The sequence below is a fragment of the Bombina bombina genome, chromosome 12, assembly GCF_027579735.1.
Source record: "Bombina bombina isolate aBomBom1 chromosome 12, aBomBom1.pri, whole genome shotgun sequence".
NCBI classification, from domain to species: Eukaryota; Metazoa; Chordata; class Amphibia; order Anura; family Bombinatoridae; genus Bombina; species Bombina bombina.
In genome coordinates, this window is record NC_069510.1 from 113,704,802 (window position 1) to 113,725,651 (window position 20,850).

General features: G+C 39.7%; 1 protein-coding gene across 2 annotated transcripts in view; it reads left to right on the plus strand.

Moving 5' to 3' along the window:
* Positions 1–20,850, plus strand: part of MVB12B (multivesicular body subunit 12B) — a 313,295-nt gene that overhangs the window by 69,853 nt on the left and 222,592 nt on the right. For both annotated transcript variants that reach the window (XM_053695604.1, XM_053695603.1), the window contains exons 3-5: positions 4,409–4,516; positions 18,154–18,250; positions 18,328–18,457. In XM_053695604.1, coding sequence (XP_053551579.1) covers positions 4,409–4,516; positions 18,154–18,250; positions 18,328–18,457 — 335 coding nt within the window. The remainder of the gene's footprint in view (positions 1–4,408; positions 4,517–18,153; positions 18,251–18,327; positions 18,458–20,850) is intronic.

Sequence of the window (20,850 nt, forward strand, 5' to 3'; positions counted from 1 at the left end):
GCTGCTGCCTCTAAGACAGCATGAAGGAGCGGCCCCCTATCCGACAACTGATCTAGTAGGGGGCAGACTCTCTCTCTTCGCCCAGGCGTGGGCAAGAGATGTTCAGGATCCCTGGTCGTTGGAGATCATATCTCAGGGATATCTTCTGGACTTCAAAGCTTCTCCTCCACAAGGGAGATTTCACCTTTCAAGATTATCTGCAAACCAGATAAAGGAAGAGGCATTCCTAAGCTGCGTACAAGATCTCCTTGTAATGGGAGTGATCCATCCAGTTCCGCGGACGGAACAAGAACAGGGGTTTTATTCAAATCTGTTTGTGGTTCCAAAAAAAGAGGGAACTTTCAGACCAATTTTGGATTTAAAGATCCTAAACAAATTCCTCAGAGTTCCGTCATTCAAGATGGAAACTATTCAAACCATTTTACCCATGATCCAAGAGGGTCAGTACATGACCACAGTGGACTTAAAGGATGCCTACCTTCACATTCCGATTCACAAGAATCATCATCAGTTCCTGAGGTTTGCCTTTCTAGACAGGCATTACCAATGTGTAGCTCTTCTATTCGGGTTGGCTACAGCCCCAAGAATTTTTACAAAAATTCTGGGCTCACTTCTGGCGGTCCTAAGACCGCGAGGCATAGCGGTGGCTCCTTACCTGGACGATATCCTGATACAGGCGTCAAGCTTTCAAATTGCCAAATCTCATACAGAGATAGTTCTGGCATTCCTGAGGTCGCATGGGTGGAAAGTGAACGAAGAAAAGAGTTCTCTATCTCCTCTCACGAGGATTTCCTTCCTAGGGACTCTAATAGATTCTGTATAAATTAAAATTTACCTGACGGAGTCCAGGTTATCAAAACTTCTAAATGCTTGCTGTGTTCTTCACTCCATTCCGCGCCCCACTGTGGCTCAGTGCATGGAAGTAATCGGCTTAATGGTAGCGGCGATGGACATAGTGCCATTCGCGCGCCTGCATCTCAGACCGCTGCAATTATGCATGCTCAGTCAGTGGAATGGGGATTACACAGATTTGTCCCCTCTACTAAATCTGGATCAGGAAACCAGAGATTCTCTTCTCTGGTGGTTATCTCGGGCCCATCTGTCCAAGGGTATGACCTTTCGCAGACCAGATTGGACAATTGTAACAACAGATGCCAGCCTTCTAGGTTGGGGTGCAGTCTGGAACTCCCTGAAGGCTCAGGGTTCATGGACTCAGGAGGAGAAACTCCTCCCAATAAATATTCTGGAGTTAAGAGCAATATTCAATGCTCTTCTGACTTGGCCTCAGCTAGCAACACTGAGGTTCATCAGATTTCAGTCGGACAACATCACGACTGTGGCTTACATCAACCATCAAGGGGGAACCAGGAGTTCCCTAGCGATGTCAGAAGTCTCCAAGATAATTCGCTTTGCAGAGACTCTTGCCACCTGTCAGCGATCCATATCCCAGGTGTAGAGAACTGGGAGGCGGATTTTCTAAGTCATCAGACTTTTCATCCGGGGGAATGGGAACTCCATCCGGAGGTGTTTGCTCAATTGGTTCTCCGTTGGGGCAAACCAGAATTGGATCTCATGGCGTCTCGCCAGAATGCCAAGCTTCCTTGTTACGGATCCAGGTCCAGGGACCCAGAAGCGGCACTGATAGATGCTCTAGCAGCACCTTGGTTCTTCAACCTGGCTTATGTGTTTCCACCGTTTCCTCTGCTCCCTCGTCTGATTGCCAAAATCAAACAGGAAAGAGCATCGGTGATATTGATAGCGCCTGCGTGGCCACGCAGGACCAGGTATGCAGACCTAGTGGACATGTCATCCTTTCCACCATGGACTCTGCCTCTGAGACAAGACCTTCTAATACAAGGTCCTTTCAATCATCCGAATCTACTTTCTCTGAGACTGACTGCATGGAGATTGAACGCTTGATCCTATCAAAGCGTGGCTTCTCCGAGTCAGTAATTGATACCTTAATACAGGCACGAAAGCCTGTCACCAGGAAAATTTACCACAAGATATGGCGTAAATATCTTCATTGGTGTGAATCCAAGAATTACTCATGGAGTAGGGTTAGGATTCCTAGGATATTGTCCTTCCTCCAAGAGGGTTTGGACAAAGGATTATCAGCTAGTTCTTTAAAGGGACAGATTTCTGCTCTGTCTATTCTTTTACACAAGCGTCTGGCAGAAGTTCCAGACGTTCAGGCATTTTGTCAGGCTTTAGTTAGAATTAAGCCTGTGTTTAAACCTATTGCTCCTCCATGGAGCTTAAACTTGGTTCTTAAAGTTCTTCAAGGGGTTCCGTTTGAACCCCTTCATTCTATTGATATCAAACTTCTTTTTCTGATGGCTATTTCCTCGGCTCGAAGAGTCTCGGAGTTATCTGCCTTACATTGTGATTCTCCTTATCTGATCTTTCATTCAGATAAAGTTGTTCTGCGTACAAAACCTGGGTTTTTACCTAAGGTGGTTTCTAACAAGAATATCAATCAAGAGATTGTTGTTCCATCATTATGTCCTAATCCTTCTTCAAAGAAGGAACGTCTTTTGCATAGTCTAGACGTAGTCCGTGCCTTGAAGTTTTACTTACAGGCTACTAAAGATTTTCGCCAAATATCTAACCTGTTTGTTGTTTTCTCTGGACAGAGTAGAGGTCAGAAGGCCTCGGCAACCTCTCTTTCTTTTTGGCTTCGGAGTATAATCCGTTTAGCCTATGAGACTGCTGGACAGCAACCTCCTGAAAGGATTACAGCTCATTCTACTAGAGCTGTGGCTTCCACCTGGGCCTTTAAAAATGAGGCCTCTTGAACAGATTTGCAAGGCTGCAACTTGGTCTTCGCTTCATACTTTTTCCAAATTTTCCAAATTTGATACTTTTGCTTCTTTGGAGGCTGTTTTTGGGAGAAAGGTTCTACAGGCAGTGGTTCCTTCCGTTTAAGTTCCTGCCTTGTCCCTCCCATCATCCGTGTACTTTAGCTTTGGTATTGGTATCCCACAAGTAATGGATGATCCGTGGACTGGATACACTTAACAAGAGAAAACATAATTTATGCTTACCTGATAAATTTATTTCTCTTGTAGTGTATCCAGTCCACGGCCCGCCCTGTCCTTTTCAGGCAGGTCTAAATTTTAATTAAACTACAGTCACCACTGCACCCTATGGTTTCTCCTTTCTCGTCTTGTTTCGGTCGAATGACTGGATATGGCAGTGAGGGGAGGAGCTATATAGCAGCTCTGCTGTTGGTGATCCTCTTGCAACTTCCTGTTGGGAAGGAGAATATCCCACAAGTAATGGATGATCCGTGGACTGGATACACTACAAGAGAAATAAATTTATCAGGTAAGCATAAATTTTGTTTTTATTTACTCTAGTGAGATCTATCTAACCATTATAGTGTCACCTTCAACCCAGATATCATATATGCCTACCATGAGTGCTAATAGTGTATTCTAAGATGGGCTCTCAACCCATCACAAGTTGTTTTAATAAGGGCCATTTCCCCTGAGTATGTTTGTGTATTTCATTATCAGTTCAGACTGAGCGACTGTTCTCTACAGGGGTTCCTGTGATCTAAGTAATGAATTTCTTAGGCTAAATTAATTAAGAGATTTCAATCTGGGAAGGCTATCCAACAATAATTCATTAGAAGTTACCTCTTTTCTGAGACTGTGATCAAAGGCTCTTTAGATGTGACATTATCTCTTATAGTTTGGGACCAATGTTTGTTTTTCTTTAGAAGTCCTGTCTATCAAATAAACAAACTTTATTTATCCTAACAAGATCGCATTTTACTTCACAAACATGCTAATATTGCCTTTTTCTTAATACTGGCTGCTCGTTTTACAAAGCCCCAATGCGATGGTAAATCTGAACGTTAAAAAAACGCTTGGATTTACCATTACTAAAAATAAACTGTAGTTTCAGTGATCCGTTATTAAAAAAAGGGTGCTAAACACACCCTTTCTGTGCCGTGGTAGCTCTCTAAAGTCAGCGTTTCCGGCCGCCCACGGCACAGTGCTCTTTACCAGTGAGGTGAGGTTTCCACCTCTAGAACTATAGCCGTGCTAGGATGTCAGATGACATGCACAGCGATTGGTGTAGAGGTGGAAACGTCACCTGTCAGGGTATAGCTGAGTGGCATTGGATATTACATAATTTAATATCTCATTCAGCTAATATCTACTAAGAATTGATTTAGATGCATTGCGAACAAACACTGGAATGGGTGATATCAACCCCTCCCTTTTGTTCTCAACTACAGACTTGTAGAACAAAAGAAATATGAACATGTTGTACAAGTAAGGTACCGCTGAGGTCTACGGGGCTTGTAATAGGACAATATCTGATTATGCTGTGTGGGTCACAATTATTTACTATACCTGCTGTCTCTCACATTGGCTCTGTATGTTTCCCGCAGGTTTCACAGACCACTGATGGCCTGGATGCAGACTTGTGGAAAGACGGCTTGTTTAAGTCCAAGGTTACAAGATATCTCTGTTTCACCAGGGTGTTTTCCCGGGAAAATGTGAGTAACCTTAGCAACTTTTAAAAGAGGGAGAAATACTATTGGTTCAGTTCTCTAAAAAAATGTTACCTTGAGAACTGCGTATATATGTTTTCGTATGCGAAGGAGAGAAATGAACGTTGCAGTATAGTTCTCAATAAAATAATCTGTTTAAAATTGTATTGAAATTACAAATTTAAAATTATGATTGCCTTAAAATTCACATTTAAAGGGTCATTAAAGTTAATCTTTTATTAAATTTATGCTTGAGCCAGCAGATCTGCATACAAAAAAATGTTTATTAAAGGGACATAACTCATATGCTAAATCACTTGTAAGTGATGCAGCATAACTGTAAAAAGCTGACATGAAAATATCACCTGAACATCTCTATGTAAAAAAGGAAGATATTTTACCTCAAAATGTCTTCAGCTCACCAGAGTAAGTGCTGTGTAAACAGTTATACTTCATATGCTGTCCATCTGCAAAAAAATAGCTAAATCTGCTGTAGCAGTGCTGAGGTAATGCTTTGCCTTTGCTGTAATCTCTTCAGATTTCATAGAACTCACTTAAACTGAATAGGAAAATAACATGACTGTGCCTGAACATGTCAGATGCACACTCCCTATCAAGTCCTGGGACTAGCATCCCGACTGGCTACTTAAAGTCTCTTTACAGGGGGATGTGAATACTTAGGAAATTCAAGGTAAAATATCTTCCTTTTTTACATAGAGATGATATTTTCTAGTCGGCTTTTTCAGCTATTTTTCATCACTTTTAAGTGTTACAACATTTGGATATCATGTCTCTTTTAAAGGGACACTGAACCCAATTTTTTTATTTCATGATTCAGATAGAGCATGCAATTTTAAGCATCTTTCTAATTTACTCCTATTATCAGATTTTCTTCATTCTCTTGGTATCTTTATTTGAAATGCAACAATGTAAGTTTAGATGCCGGCTCATTTTTGGTGAACAACCTGGGTTGTCCTTGCTGATTGGTGGATTAATTTAACCGACCAATAAACAAGTGCTATCCAGGGTTCTAAACTAAAAAATAACTTGGATTACTTTTTTCAAATAAAGATAGCAAGAGAACGAAGAAAAATTCATAATATGCTTAAAATTGCATGCTCTATCTGAATCACGAAAGAAAAAATGTGAGTGTCCCTTTAATGTTTATATGCTTTGTTTTGCTGTCCCAGAATGCAACCCTTGAAAAGCCACTTTGGCATTGTGTATCTTACTTCCTTTACTGTAACCGATAAGGTATAAAAATAAATGAGGTCATCCATATAGTATATGTTGTGTTTGTACAAAGAAGTGTTATTTTACTATATTTTAATTGCAATTTAAAACTTAAAGGATAAATGTAAAAGCTGTTATATCATCTGAAGCGTTGCGCTCCGTATTGTCGTTTTCTCAAATCAAACTGTCTGATTAGGTTTCTTAAACTAATCCAGTCTGAATATTGCTATTTCTTTCATGTAATTGGCAAGAGTCCATGTGCTAGTGACATATGGGATATACAATCCTACCAGGAGGGGCAAAGTTTCCTAAACCTCAAATTGCCTATAAATACACCCCACACCACACCCACAATTCAGTTTTTCTACGCTGATATGCGCTTCTCAGCATTGTTGAAGCCCGATTCCTCTCAGAGGACAGTGAATGTCAGAGGGATGTGAAGGGAGTATCACCTATTGAGTGCAATGGTTTTCTTCACGGGGATCTATTTCATAGGTTCTCTGTTATCGGTCGTAGAGATTCATCTCCTACCTCCCTTTTCAGATCGACGATATACTCTCATATTCCATTACCTCTACTAATAACTGTTTTAGTACTGGTTTGGCTATCTGCTATATGTGGATGGGTGTCTTTTTTTTGGTAAGTATGTTTTCATTACTTAAGACACTCTCAGCTGTGGTTTGGCACTTTATGTATTTATATAAAGTTCTAAATATATGTATTGTACTTATATTTGCCATGATTCAGGTTTTCAGTATATTTCCTTTTGCAGACTGTCAGTTTCATATCTGGGAAATGCTTTTCTTTCATGTAATTAGCAAGAGTCCATGAGCTAGTGACGTATGGGATATACATTCCTACCAGGAGGGGCAAAGTTTCCCAAACCTCAAAATGCCTATAAATATACCCCTCACCACACCCACAAATCAGTTTTACAAACTTTGCCTCCCGTGGAGGTGGTGAAGTAAGTTTGTGCTAGATTCTACGTTGATATGCGCTCCGCAGCAGGTTGGAGCCCGGTTTTCCTCTCAGCGTGCAGTGAATGTCAGAGGGATGTGAAGAGAGTATTGCCTATTTGAATTCAATGATCTCCTTCTACGGGGTCTATTTCATAGGTTCTCTGTTATCGGTCGTAGAGATTCATCTCTTACCTAACTTTTCAGATCGACGATATACTCTTATATATACCATTACCTCTACTGATTCTCGTTTCAGTACTGGTTTGGCTTTCTACTACATGTAGATGAGTGTCCTGGGGTAAGTAAGTCTTATTTTTGTGACACTCTAAGCTATGGTTGGGCACTTTTATATAAAGTTCTAAATATATGTGTTTAAACATTTATTTGTCTTGATTCAGGATGTTCAATATTCCTTATTTCAGACAGTCAGTTTCATTATTTGGGATAATGCATTTGAATAATCAATTTTTTTCTTACCTTAAAATTTGACTTTTTTCCCTGTGGGCTGTTAGGCTCGCGGGGGCTGAAAATGCTTCATTTTATTGCGTCATTCTTGGCGCAGACTTTTTTGGCACAAAAATTTTCTTTGTTATTTCCGGCGTCATACTTGTCACCGGAAGTTACGTAATTTTTGATGTTTTTTGCGCCAAAGGTGTCGGCGTTACCGGATGTGGCGTCATTTTTGGAGCCAAAAGCATTTAGGCGCCAAATAATGTGGGCGTCTTTTTTGGCGCTAAAAAATATGGGCGTCATTATTGTCTCCACATTATTTAAGTCTCATTGTTTATTGCTTCTGGTTGCTAGAAGCTTGTTCACTGGCATTTTTTCCCATTCCTGAAACTGTCATTTAAGGAATTTGATCAATTTTGCTTTATATGTTGTTTTTTCTATTACATATTGCAAGATGTCTCAGATTGACCCTGAATCAGAAGATACTTCTGGAAAATCGCTGCCTGATGTTGGATCTACCAAAGTTAAGTGTATTTACTGTAAACTTGTGGTATCTGTTCCTCCAGCTGTTATTTGTAATGAATGCCATGACAAACTTGTTAATGCAGATAATATTTCCTTTAGTAATGTTACATTACCTGTTGTTGTTCCATCAACATCTAATGCTCAGAGTGTTCCTGTTAACATAAGAGATTTTGTTTCTAAATCCATTAAGAAGGCTATGTCTGTTATTCCTCCTTCTAGTAAACGTAAAAAGTCTTTTAAAACCTCTCATTTTTCAGATGAATTTTTAAATGAACATCATCATTCTGATTCTGATAATGATTCCTCTGGTTCAGAGGATTCTGTTTCAGAGGTTGATGCTGATAAATCTTCATATTTGTTCAAAATGGAATTTATTCGTTCTTTACTTAAAGAAGTCTTAATTGCATTAGAAATAGAGGATTCTGGTCCTCTTGATACTAAAACCAAACGTTTAAATAAGGTTTTTAAATCTCCTGTAGTTATTCCAGAAGTTTTTCCTGTCCCTGATGCTATTTCTGAAGTAATCTCCAGGGAATGGAATAATTTGGGTAATTCATTTACTCCTTCTAAACGTTTTAAGCAATTATATCCTGTGCCATCTGACAGATTAGAGTTTTGGGACAAAATCCCTAAGGTTGATGGGGCTATCTCTACTCTTGCTAAACGTACTACTATTCCTACGGCAGATAGTACTTCCTTTAAGGTTCCTTTAGATAGGAAAATTGAATCCTTTCTAAGAAAAGCTTACTTATGTTCAGGTAATCTTCTTAGACCTGCTATATCTTTAGCGGATGTTGCTGCAGCTTCAACTTTTTGGTTAGAAGCTTTAGCGCAACAAGTAACAGATCATAATTCTCATAGCATTGTTAATCTTCTTCAACATGCTAATCATTTTATTTGTGATGCCATCTTTGATTTCATTAGGGTTGATGTCAGGTATATGTCTCTAGCTATTTTAGCTAGAAGTGCTTTATGGCTTAAAACTTGGAATGCTGATATGTCTTCTAAGTCAACTTTGCTTTCCCTTTCTTTCCAGGGTAATACATTATTTGGTTCACAGTTGGATTCTATTATTTCAACTGTTACTGGAGGGAAAGGAACTTTTTTACCACAGGATAAAAAATCTAAAGGTAAATTTAGGTCTAATAATCTTTTTCGTTCCTTTCGTCACAATAAGGAACAAAAGCCTGATCCTTCCCCTACAGGAGCGGTATCAGTTTGGAAACCATCTCCAGTTTGGAATAAGTCCAAGCCTTTTAGAAAGCCAAAGCCAGCTCCCAAGTCCACATGAAGGTGCGGCCCTCATTCCAGCCCAGCTGGTAGGGGGCAGATTACGATTTTTCAAAGAAATTTAGATCAATTCAATTCACAATCTTTGGATTCAGAACATTGTTTCAGAAGGGTACAGAATAGGCTTCAAGATAAGGCCTCCTGCAAGAAGATTTTTTCTTTCCCGTGTCCCAGTAAATCCAGTGAAGGCTCAAGCATTTCTGAAATGTGTTTCAGATCTAGAGTTGGCTGGAGTAATTATGCCAGTTCCAGTTCTGGAACAGGGGCTGGGGTTTTACTCAAATCTCTTCATTGTACCAAAGAAGGAGAATTCCTTCAGACCAGTTCTGGATTTAAAAATATTGAATCATTATGTAAGGATACCAACATTCAAAATGGTAACTATAAGGACTATTCTGCCTTTTGTTCAGCAAGGGCATTATGTGTCCACAATAGATTTACAGGATGCATATCTGCATATTCCGATTCATCCAGATCACTATCAGTTTCTGAGATTCTCTTTCCTAGACAAGCATTACCAGTTTGTGGCTCTGCCGTTTGGCCTAGCAACAGCTCCAAGGATTTTTACAAAGGTTCTCGGTGCCCTTCTGTCTGTAATCAGAGAACAGGGTATTGTGGTATTTCCTTATTTGGACGATATCTTGGTACTTGCTCAGTCTTCACATTTAGCAGAATCTCATACGAATCGACTTGTATTGTTTCTTCGAGATCATGGTTGGAGGATCAAATTACCGAAAAGTTCATTGATTCCTCAGACAAGGGTAACCTTTTTAAGTTTCCAGATAGATTCAGTGTCCATGATTCTGTCTCTGACAGACAAGAGACGTCTAAAATTAGTTTCAGCTTGTTGAAACCTTCAGTCTCAATCATTCCCTTCGGTAGCCTTATGCATGGAAATTCTAGGTCTTATGACTGCTGCATCGGACGCGATCCCCTTTGCTCGTTTTCACATGCGACCTCTTCAGCTTTGTATGCTGAACCAGTGGTGCAGGGATTATACAAAGATATCGCAATTGATATCTTTAAAACCGATTGTACGACACTCTCTGACGTGGTGGACAGATCACCATCGTTTAGTTCAGGGGGCTTCTTTTGTTCTTCCAACCTGGACTGTGATTTCAACAGATGCAAGTCTGACAGGTTGGGGAGCTGTTTGGGGGTCTCTGACAGCACAAGGGGTTTGGGAATCTCAGGAGGTGAGATTACCAATCAATATTTTGGAACTCCGTGCAATTTTCAGAGCTCTTCAGTCGTGGCCTCGTCTAAAGAGAGAGTTGTTCATTTGTTTTCAGACGGACAATGTCACAACTGTGGCATATATCAATCATCAAGGAGGGACTCACAGTCCTCTGGCTATGAAAGAAGGATCTCGAATACTGGTATGGGCGGAATCCAGCTCCTGTCTAATTTCTGCGGTTCATATCCCAGGTATAGACAATTGGGAAGCGGATTATCTCAGTCGCCAAACGTTACATCCAGGAGAATGGTCTCTTCACCCAGAGGTATTTCTTCAGATTGTTCAAATGTGGGGACTTCCAGAAATAGATCTGATGGCTTCTCATCTAAACAAGAAGCTTCCCAGGTATCTGTCCAGATCCAGGGATCCTCAGGCGGAAGCAGTGGATGCATTGTCACTTCCTTGGAAGTATCATCCTGCCTATATCTTTCCGCCTCTAGTTCTTCTTCCAAGAGTAATCTCCAAGATTCTGAAGGAATGCTTGTTTGTTCTGCTGGTGGCTCCAGCATGGCCTCACAGGTTTTGGTATGCGGATCTTGTCCGGATGGCCACTTGCCAACCGTGGACTCTTCCGTTAAGACCAGACCTTCTGTCGCAAGGTCCTTTTTTCCATCAGGATCTCAAATCCTTAAATTTGAAGGTATGGAGATTGAACGCTTGATTCTCAGTCAAAGAGGTTTCTCTGACTCTGTGATTAATACTATGTTACAGGCTCGTAAATCTGTATCTAGGAAGATATATTATCGAGTCTGGAAGATTTACATTTCTTGTTGTCTTTCTCATCGTTTTTCCTGGCATTCTTTTAGAATTTCGAGAATTTTACAGTTTCTTCAGGATGGTTTGGATAAAGGTTTGTCTGCAAGTTCCTTGAAAGGACAAATCTCTGCTCTTTCTGTTCTTTTTCACAGAAAGATTGCTAATCTTCCTGATATTCATTGTTTTGTACAAGCTTTGGTTCGTATAAAACCTGTTATTAAGTCAATTTCTCCTCCTTGGAGTTTGAATTTGGTTCTGGGGGCTCTTCAAGCTCCTCCGTTTGAACCTATGCTTTCACTGGACATTAAATTACTTTCTTGGAAAGTTTTGTTTCTTTTGGCCATCTCTTCGGCTAGAAGAGTTTCTGAATTATCTGCTCTTTCTTGTGAGTCTCCTTTTCTGATTCTTCATCAGGATAAGGCGGTGTTGCAAACTTCTTTTAAATTTTTACCTAAGGTTGTGAATTCTAACAACATTAGTAGAGAAATTGTGGTTCCTTCATTGTGTCCTAATCCTAAGAATTCTAAGGAGAGATCATTGCATTCTTTGGATGTAGTTAGAGCTTTGAAATATTATGTTGAAGCTACTAAGAATGTCCGAAAGACTTCTAGTCTATTTGTTATCTTTTCCGGTTCTAGGAAAAGTCAGAAGGCCTCTGCCATTTCTTTGGCGTCTTGGTTGAAATCTTTAATTCATCATGCTTATGTCGAGTCGGGTAAAACTCCCCCTCAAAGGATTACAGCTCATTCTACTAGGTCAGTTTCTACTTCCTGGGCGTTTAGGAATGAAGCTTCGGTTGATCAGATTTGCAAAGCAGCAACTTGGTCTTCTTTGCATAATTTTACTAAATTCTACCATTTTGATGTGTTTTCTTCTTCTGAAGCAGTTTTTGGTAGAAAAGTTCTTCAGGCAGCTGTTTCAGTTTGATTCTTCTGCTTATAATTTCAGGTTTTTTTTCATTATAAGATTTAAACTTTATTTTGGGTGTGGATTATTTTCAGCGGAATTGGCTGTCTTTATTTTATCCCTCCCTCTCTAGTGACTCTTGCATGGAAGATCCACATCTTGGGTATACATTATCCCATACGTCACTAGCTCATGGACTCTTGCTAATTACATGAAAGAAAACATAATTTATGTAAGAACTTACCTGATTCATTTCTTTCATATTAGCAAGAGTCCATGAGGCCCACCCTTTTTTGTAGTGGTTATGATTTTTTTTTATAAAGCACAATTATTCTAATTCCTTATTTTTTATGCTTTCGCACTTTTGTCTTATCACCCCACTTCTTGGCTATGCGTTAAACTGATTTGTAAGTGTGGTGAGGGGTGTATTTATAGGCATTTTGAGGTTTGGGAAACTTTGCCCCTCCTAGTAGGAATGTATATCCCATACGTCACTAGCTCATGGACTCTTGCTAATATGAAAGAAATGAATTTATCAGGTAAGTTCTTACATAAATTATGTTTTTTTAGGAAAATAAAAAATTCTTACCTGGGGTATAGTCTCTTTTTCCAATTGACTGTCTTTTAAATTCGCGGGCAGAATTAGGCTCGCAAGGGCGCAAGATGCCAGAGTTTATTATGTCATTCTTGGCGCAAAATTTTTTTTGCACAAAGTTACGTTCATTGACGCAAATTCGTCATTTCCGGCGTCTTAGTTTTGGCGCCAAAAAATATTTTTCTGTTTGTTGTGCGTCATACTTGGAGCCAATTATTTTCTTGATTTAAGACCCCATTTCTATTTGCCTCCTGTTTTTTTTATATGTCAGAGGGCTATGCTGTTTGCATTTTTTCCCATTCCTGAAACTGCCATATAAGGAAATTGATAATTTTGCTTTATATGTTGTATTTTTCTCTTACCTTTGCAAGATGTCTCAATCTGATCCTGTCTCAGAAATCACTGATGGAACCCTGCGGCCTGATAACAGCTCTACCAAAGCTAAGTGCATTTGTTGTAAACTTGTGGGGGTTATACCTCCAGCTGTGGTTTGTAATAGTTGTCATGATAAACTTTTACATGCAGAGAATGTATCTATCAGTAGTAGTTCATTACCTGTTGCTGTTCCCTCAACATCTAATGCACAAGATATACCTGTGAATTTAAAAGAATGTATTGCTGATTCTATTCAGAAGGCTTTGTCTGCCATTCCGCCTTCTAATAAACGTAAAAGGTCATTTAAAACTTCTCATAAGGTTGATGAAATTTCAAATGACCAGCAACATACTGAATTATCCGTCTCTGGCGAGGATCTATCTGATTCAGAAGATCCTGCCTCAGATATTGACACTGACAAATCCTCTTATTTATTTAAAATTGAGTATATTCGTTCTTTGTTAAAGGAAGTGTTGATTACATTAGATATGGAGGAAACTAGTCCTCTTGATATTAAAACTAGTAAACGTTTAAATTCTGTTTATAAACCTGCTGTGGTTATTCCAGAGGTTTTTCTAGTTCCTGAAGCTATTTCTGATATGATTTCTAAAGAATGGAATAGGCCTGGTACTTCTTTTATTCCTTCTTCAAGGTTTAAAAAATTGTATCCTTTGCCAGCAGTTAGATTGGAGTTTTGGGAAAAGATCCCCAAAGTTGATGGGGCTATCTCTACTCTTGCTACACGTACTACTATTCCTACGGAGGATAGAACTTATTTTAAAGATTCTTTAGATAGGAAACTTGAGTCTTATCTAAGGAAAGCTTATTTATATTCAGGTCATCTTCTTAGGCCTGCAATTTCTTTGGCTGTTGTTGCAGCTGCTTCAACTTTTTGGTTGGAAACTTTAGCACAACAAGTATCGAATCATGATTTGTCTAGCATTAAGTTAAGTTGATTCAACATGCTAATAATTTCATTTGTGATGCCATTTTTTATATCAAAATTGATGTTAAATCTATGTCTTTCTATCCAAGGTAATAAATTATTTGGTTCTCAGTTGGATTCAATAATTTCAACTGTCACTGGGGGGAAGGGAGTTTTTTTGCCTCAGGATAAAAGACCTAAGGGTAAATCTAAAGCTTCTAACCGTTTTCGTTCCTTTCGACAAAATAAGGAACATAAACCTAATCCTTCCCCTAAGGAATCTGCTTCCAATTGGAAGCCTTCTTCAAATTGGAATAAATCCAAGCCATTTAAGAGATCAAAACCAGCACCCAAGTCCGCATAAAGGTGCGGCCCTCATTCCAGCTAAGCTGGTAGGGGGCATATTAAAATATTTCAAAGATGTTTGGATCAATTCGGTCCAAAATCATTGGATTCAGAGTATTGTCTCGAACAGACAAGAGACGTTTGAAATTGGTTGCAGCCTGTCAGAACCTTCAGTCTCAGTCATTCCCTTCAGTAGCTATGTGCATGGAAGTTTTAGGTCTCATGACTGCAGCATCGGACGCGATCCCCTTTACTCGTTTTCATATAAGTCCTCTCCAGCTTTGTATGCTGAACCAATGGTGCAGGGATTATTCAAGGATATCGCAATTAATATCCTTAAATCCCAATGTTACACTTTCTCTGACTTGGTGGTTAGATCACCATCTTATAATTTTAGGGGCCTCTTTCGTTCGTCCAACCTGGACTGTGATCACAACAGATGCAAGTCTTTCAGGTTGGGGAGCTGTTTGGGGATCTCTGGCAGCATAACGGGTTTGGAAATCTCAAGAGGCGAGATTACCAATCAATATTTTTTAACTCTGTGCGATTTTCAGAGCCCTTCAGTCTTGGCCTCTGTTGAAGAGAACCGTTCATTTGTTTTCAGACAGACAATATCACAACTGTGGCATATGTCAATCATCAGGGTGGGACTCACAGTCCATAAGCTATGAAATAAGTATCTCAAATACTTGTTTGGCGGAATCCAGCTCCTGTCTAATTTCTGCAGTTCATATCTCAGGTATAGACAATTGGGAAGCGGATTACCTCAGTCGTCAGACTTTACATCTGGGAGAAAAGTCTCTCCACCCAGATGTGTTTTCTCAAATTGTTCAGATGTGGGGGCTTCCAGAAATAGATCCGATGGCATCTCATCTAAACAAAAAACTTCCCAGGTACCTGTCCAGGTCCAGGGATCCTCAGGCGGAAGCAGTGGATGCATTGACACTTCCTTGGTGTTATCAACCTGCTTATATTTTCCCGCCTCTAGTTCTTTTTCCAAGAGTGATCTCCAAAATCATCATGGAGCAATCATTTGTGCTGCTGGTGGCCCCAGCATGGCCTCACAAGATTTGGTATGCAGATCTTGTTCGGATGTCCAGTTGCCAACCTTGGCCACTTCCATTAAGGCCAGACCTTCTATCTCAAGGTCCGTTTTTCCATCAGGATCTCAAATCATTAAATTTGAAGGTATGGAAATTGAACGCTTAGTGCTTTCTTGGAAAGTGTTGTTTCTTTTGGCCATCTCTTCTGCTAGAAGAGTTTCTGAATTATCCACTCTCTCTTGTGAATCACCTTTTCTGATTTTTCATCAGGATAAGGCAGTTTTTCGGACTTCATTTAAATCTCTGCCTAAGGTTGTAAATTCTAACAACATTAGTAGAGAAATTGTTGTCCCTTCTTTGTATCCTAATCCTAAGAATTCTTTGGAAAGATCTTTACATTCTTTGGATGTGGTGAGAGCTTTGAAATATTATGTTGAAGCTACTAAAGATTTCAGGAAGACTTCTAGTCTATTTGTTATCTTTTCTGGTTCCAGGAAAGGTCAGAAGGCTTCTGCTGTTTCCTTGGCTTCGTTGTTAAAACTTTTGATTCATCAAGCCTATTTGGAGTCGGGTAAAGCCCCGCCTCAGAGAATTACAGCTCATTCTACTAGATCAGTTTCCACTTCCTGAGCTTTTAAGAATGAAGCTTCAGTTGATCAGATTTGAAAATCTGCTACTTGGTCTTCTTTGCATACATTTAAGCTAGGTTGAACGACCAAGGCGCCACTAATGCATCCACTAGAGTGGCCTTGGGATCCCTGGATCTGGACCCGTAGCAAGGAACCTTGAAGTTCTGACGAGACGCCATCAGATCCATGTCTGGAATGCCCCATAATTGAGTCAACTGGGCAAACACTTCCGGGTGGAGTTCCCACTCCCCCGGATAGAAAATCTGACGACTCAGATAATCCGCCTCCCAGTTGTCTACTCCTGGGATGTGGATTGCAGATAGGTGGCAGGAGTGATCCTCCGCCCATTTGATGATCTTGGATACCTCTCTCATCGCCAAGGAACTCCTTGTTCCTCCCTGATGGTTGATGTAAGCTACAGTCGTCATGATATCTGACTGGAATCTTATGTATCCGGCCTTCACTAGATGAGGCCAAGCCCAGAGAGCATTGAATATCGCTCTCAGTTCCAGGATGTTGATCGGGAGAAGAGACTCTTCCCGAGACCATAAACCCTGAGTTTTCAGGGAATCCCAGACCGCGCCCCAGCCTGATAGACTGGCGTCGGTCGTGACAATGACCCACTTTGGTCTGCAGAAACTCATTCCCTGAGACAGGTGATCCTGTCTACTGGAGCATGCACAGTTGTAATGGTCTTAGATGAATTTGAGCAAAAGGAACTATGTCCATTGCTGCAACCATCAACCCTACTACTTCCATGCACTGAGCTATGGAAGGCTGCAGAATAGAGAGAAGAACTTGACAAGCGTTTAGAAGCTTTGACTTTCTGACTTCTGTCAGGAAGATCTTCATTTCAAAAGAATCTATTATTGTTCCCAAAAAGGGAACTCTTGTCGACGGAGACAGGGAACTCTTTTCTACGTTCACCTTCCACCCGTGAGATCTGAGAAAGGCTAGAACAATGTCTGTATGAGCCTTTGCCTTGGAAAGAGACAACGCTTGAATTAGAATGTCGTCCAGATAAGGTGCCACTGCAATGCCCCTTGGTCTTAGAACCGCTAGAAGGGACCCGAGCACCTTTGTGAAAATTCTGGAGCAGTGGCTAGTCCGAATGGGAGAGCCACGAACTGATAATGTTTGTCCAGAAAGGCGAACCTTAGGAACTGATGATGATCTTTGTGGATAGCAATATGTAGATACGCATCCTTTAAATCCACGGTAGTCATATATTGACCCTCCTGGATTGTAGGTAAAATTGTTTGAATGGTTTCCATTTTGAACGATGGAACTCTGAGAAATTTGTTTAGAATTTTAAATCCAGAATTGGTCTGAAAGTTCCCTCTTCTTTGGGAACTACAAACAGATTTGAGTAAAAACCCCTGACCTTGTTCCACAGTTGGAACTGGGTGTATCACTCCCATCTTTAACAGGTCTTCTACACAATGTAAGAATGCCTGTCTACTTATTTGGTTTGAAGATAAGTGAGAAATGTGGAACCTTCCCCTTGGGGGTAGTTCCTACAAGTAATGGATGACGCCGTGGACCGGACACACCAATGTTGGAGAAAGTAATTTATCAGGTAAGCATAAATTCTGTTTTTGATGTACTTGCTTCTTCGGAAGCAGTTTTTGGTAGAAAAGTTCTTCAGGCAGCAGTTTCGTTTTTTCCTCACATTTATGAGAATTAACTTATATTTTGGGTTGTGGATTATTTTTTTCAGCGGAAAATGGCTGTTTTTATTTTTATCCCTCCCTCTCTAGTGACTCTTGCGTGGAGTTCCACATCTTGGGTATTGCTATCCCATACGTCACTAGCTCATGGACTCTTGCCAATTACATGAAAGAAAACATAATTTATGTAAGAACTTACCTGATAAATTCATTTCTTTCGTATTGGCAAGCGTCCATGAGGCCCACCCCCTTTTTTTTTTTTTTTTTTTGTATAAAGCACAATTATTTCCAAATTCCTTTGTTGATGCTTTTTACTCCTTTCTTTATCTCCCCACTTCTTGGCTATTCGTTAAACTGAATTGTGGGTGTGGTGAGGGATGTATTTATAGGCATTTTGAGGTTTGGGAAACTTTGCCCCTTCTGTTAGGATTGTATATCCCATACGTCACTAGCTCATGGACTCTTGCCAATATAAAAGAAATTAATTTATCAGGTAAGTTCTTACATAAATTATGTTTTTTTATTTATCTCACAAATAATGACACTTTTCTTTCACTCAATCCCTTGTTTCTGCTTCCTTTGTATCATTCTCTGTATTGCTGCCGTGCTGTATATACCTCTGTTCTCTCTTTCTTTCCTTTGTTTGACTCTGTATGTGTTATGTCTCTTTTTGTGACTATTATATCTTCCCTTTGTTTTCCACAGAGCCATTTAGGTAACGTTCTTGTTGACATGAAACTGATCGATATTAAAGACACTTTGCCAGTTGGGTTTATTCCAATTCAAGAAACTGTGGACACACGTAAGTTACCCGTCTACACAAACTTACCAGGGTGGCAGAATACCAGCTTGCACTCACTTTCTGCATTCTCCACACAGAGGAAGTTGCATTCAGAAAAAAGCGCTTGTGTATAAAGTTTATTCCTCGAGATTCAACCGAAGCGGCCATTTGTGACATCCGTGTGTTGAGTCGTTCGAAACAGGCCCCACCTCAGTACACATTCATAGGGTGAGTGTCACCCACAGGTACATGTTCATAGAGTGCGTGTGACCCAGTGGTACATTTATATAGTGTGAGTGTGACCCAGTGGTACTTGTATATAGTGAGAGTGTCATTCACCAGCACAAATACATAGAGTGAGTGTGACCCAGTGGTACATGTATATAGTGTGAGTGTGACTCACCAGCACACATTCATAGAGTGAGTGTGACCCAGTAGTACATGTATATAGTGTGAGTGTGACTCACCAGCACCAAATCATAGAGTGAGTGTGACCCAGTGGTACATGTATATAGTGTGTTTCTGACTCACCAGCACAAATTCACAGAGTGAGTGTGACTCAGAGGTACATGTATATAGTGTGAGTGTGACTCACCAGCACAAATTCATAGAGTGAGTGTGACCCAGTGGTACATGTATATAATGTGAGAGTGACTCACCAGCACAAAATCATTGAGTGAGTGTGACTCAGTGATACATGTATATAGGGTGAGTGTGACTCACTAGCACAAATTCATACTGAGTGTGACACAGTGCTACATGTATATAGTGGGAGTTTGACTCACCAGCAATGCAATGCTGGGAGCTAGATGAACAGTAAGCCAATGACAGGAGGCATATACGTGCAGCCACCAAACAGCAGCTAGCTCCCAGCTCTTTGGCCTACCCAGCTATGCTTTTAAACTAAGGATACCAAGAGAACAAAGCAGATTAGATCATAGAAGTAAATTGAAAGTAGTTTAAAATTGTATGGTCTATTTGAATCATAAATAAAAAAAATGTTGGGTTTCATATCCCTTTAACTGATTAAAGGAGATCAGATAAGCTTTTACAACCATTTGTCATATGGCTGCAGTAGTTGTATGTAAATAATTTTAGTGAGAAACCCAACATTTGCAAAAAGTTACCAATTTTTTTAATATGATTGTATTTGACAGCCAGGTGCTTAAAATATACCAAAATAGGCCTAGATAACCTTGGGTTGTCTACTTTAAAAATATGTATAGTTTGGGGGTTAATTTTGAGAATTTGGGTAGTTCTGCTATACCAATTGAGAGATATCCATTGCATAATTTTAGATATAGCTGCAGTAAATGACCTTAAAATGATTGGTTATACAGTTTATTTTTATTTTTTTCTATTTTGGTTAATTTTAAAATAATTTCTGAATTCTGTGAATAAATAGCTAGTTGAAACTGAAAGCTGTCTTAATGTAAAAAATAATAATACAAATTACAATTATGGGGTATTCCGTCCCTTAAAGAACCATGAAACCCAATTTGTTTCTTTCATGAATTGGACAGAGCATGCAATTTTAAAAACCTTTCCAATTAATGTATCTAATTTGTTCAGTTCTCTTTGTATCCTTTGTTGAAAAGTATACCTAAGTAGGCTCAGACGCTGCCGATTGGTGACTGCACATATACGCCTCGTCATTGGCTTTCAGCTAGCTGCCAATAGTGCATCACTGCTCCTTCAACAAAGGATATATAATAATAATAATGATAAGAAGATAATACGGCCCATACTGGTTCTTTTATTTGGATGGTCAAATATCTTTACAAGGATTATGAAATACAAATGTTATCTTTCATGGTTCAGACAGAGCATACATTTTTAAACAACTTTCCAATTTACTTTGTTGGAAAGAATACCTAGGTATGCTCCAGAACAGCTGTGCACTACTAGAAGCGAACTGCTGATAGGTGCATGCACATATATGATTTTGTCACCTGATGTGTACAGCTATCTCCCAGTAGTGCATTGCTGCTCCTCCAACAAAGGATATCAAGAGAATGAAGCAAATGTAATAATAGAAGCAAACTGGAATGCTGTTTAAAATTGTATGTTCTGTCTGATTCACGAAAGAAAAGAAATGTGGGTTTTATGTTCCTTTAATATATTTGCTTGCAATCTTTTCCTCTCCCTTGTTAGCACCAGCCTCTTAAAGCATCTAATTAGTTCATATAGTTTAGGTTAGTGTTGACTCAGTACTAAGGAATGTTATTTTTTTTTTGTAGATTTTATGATAGAACAGGTTTGTAAATTTAGTTTTGTTTTTGGTTTTACTTTGTGTTCTCTTAAAATATATTTCTTTTCTATGGCATGGAGAATCCACAACGTCATTCCAATTACTAGTGGGATATTCAACTCCTGCCCAGCAGGAGGAGGCAAAGTGCGCCCCAGCAAAGCTGTTAAGTGTAACTTCCCTTACCCATAATCCCCAGTCATTCTCTTTGCCTTTGTCAATGGAGGATGTGCGAAGTTGGTGTCTGAAGATATTTAATCCTTTTATGGGTACTTTTCCCTGCAAGCAAGGATTGGGGTCAAGCTGTGTCCACGTCAAACTCTTTAGTAAGAGTAGTGGTGGCTTTTAGCAGTTAGAAGGCGGCAAGGTGGTC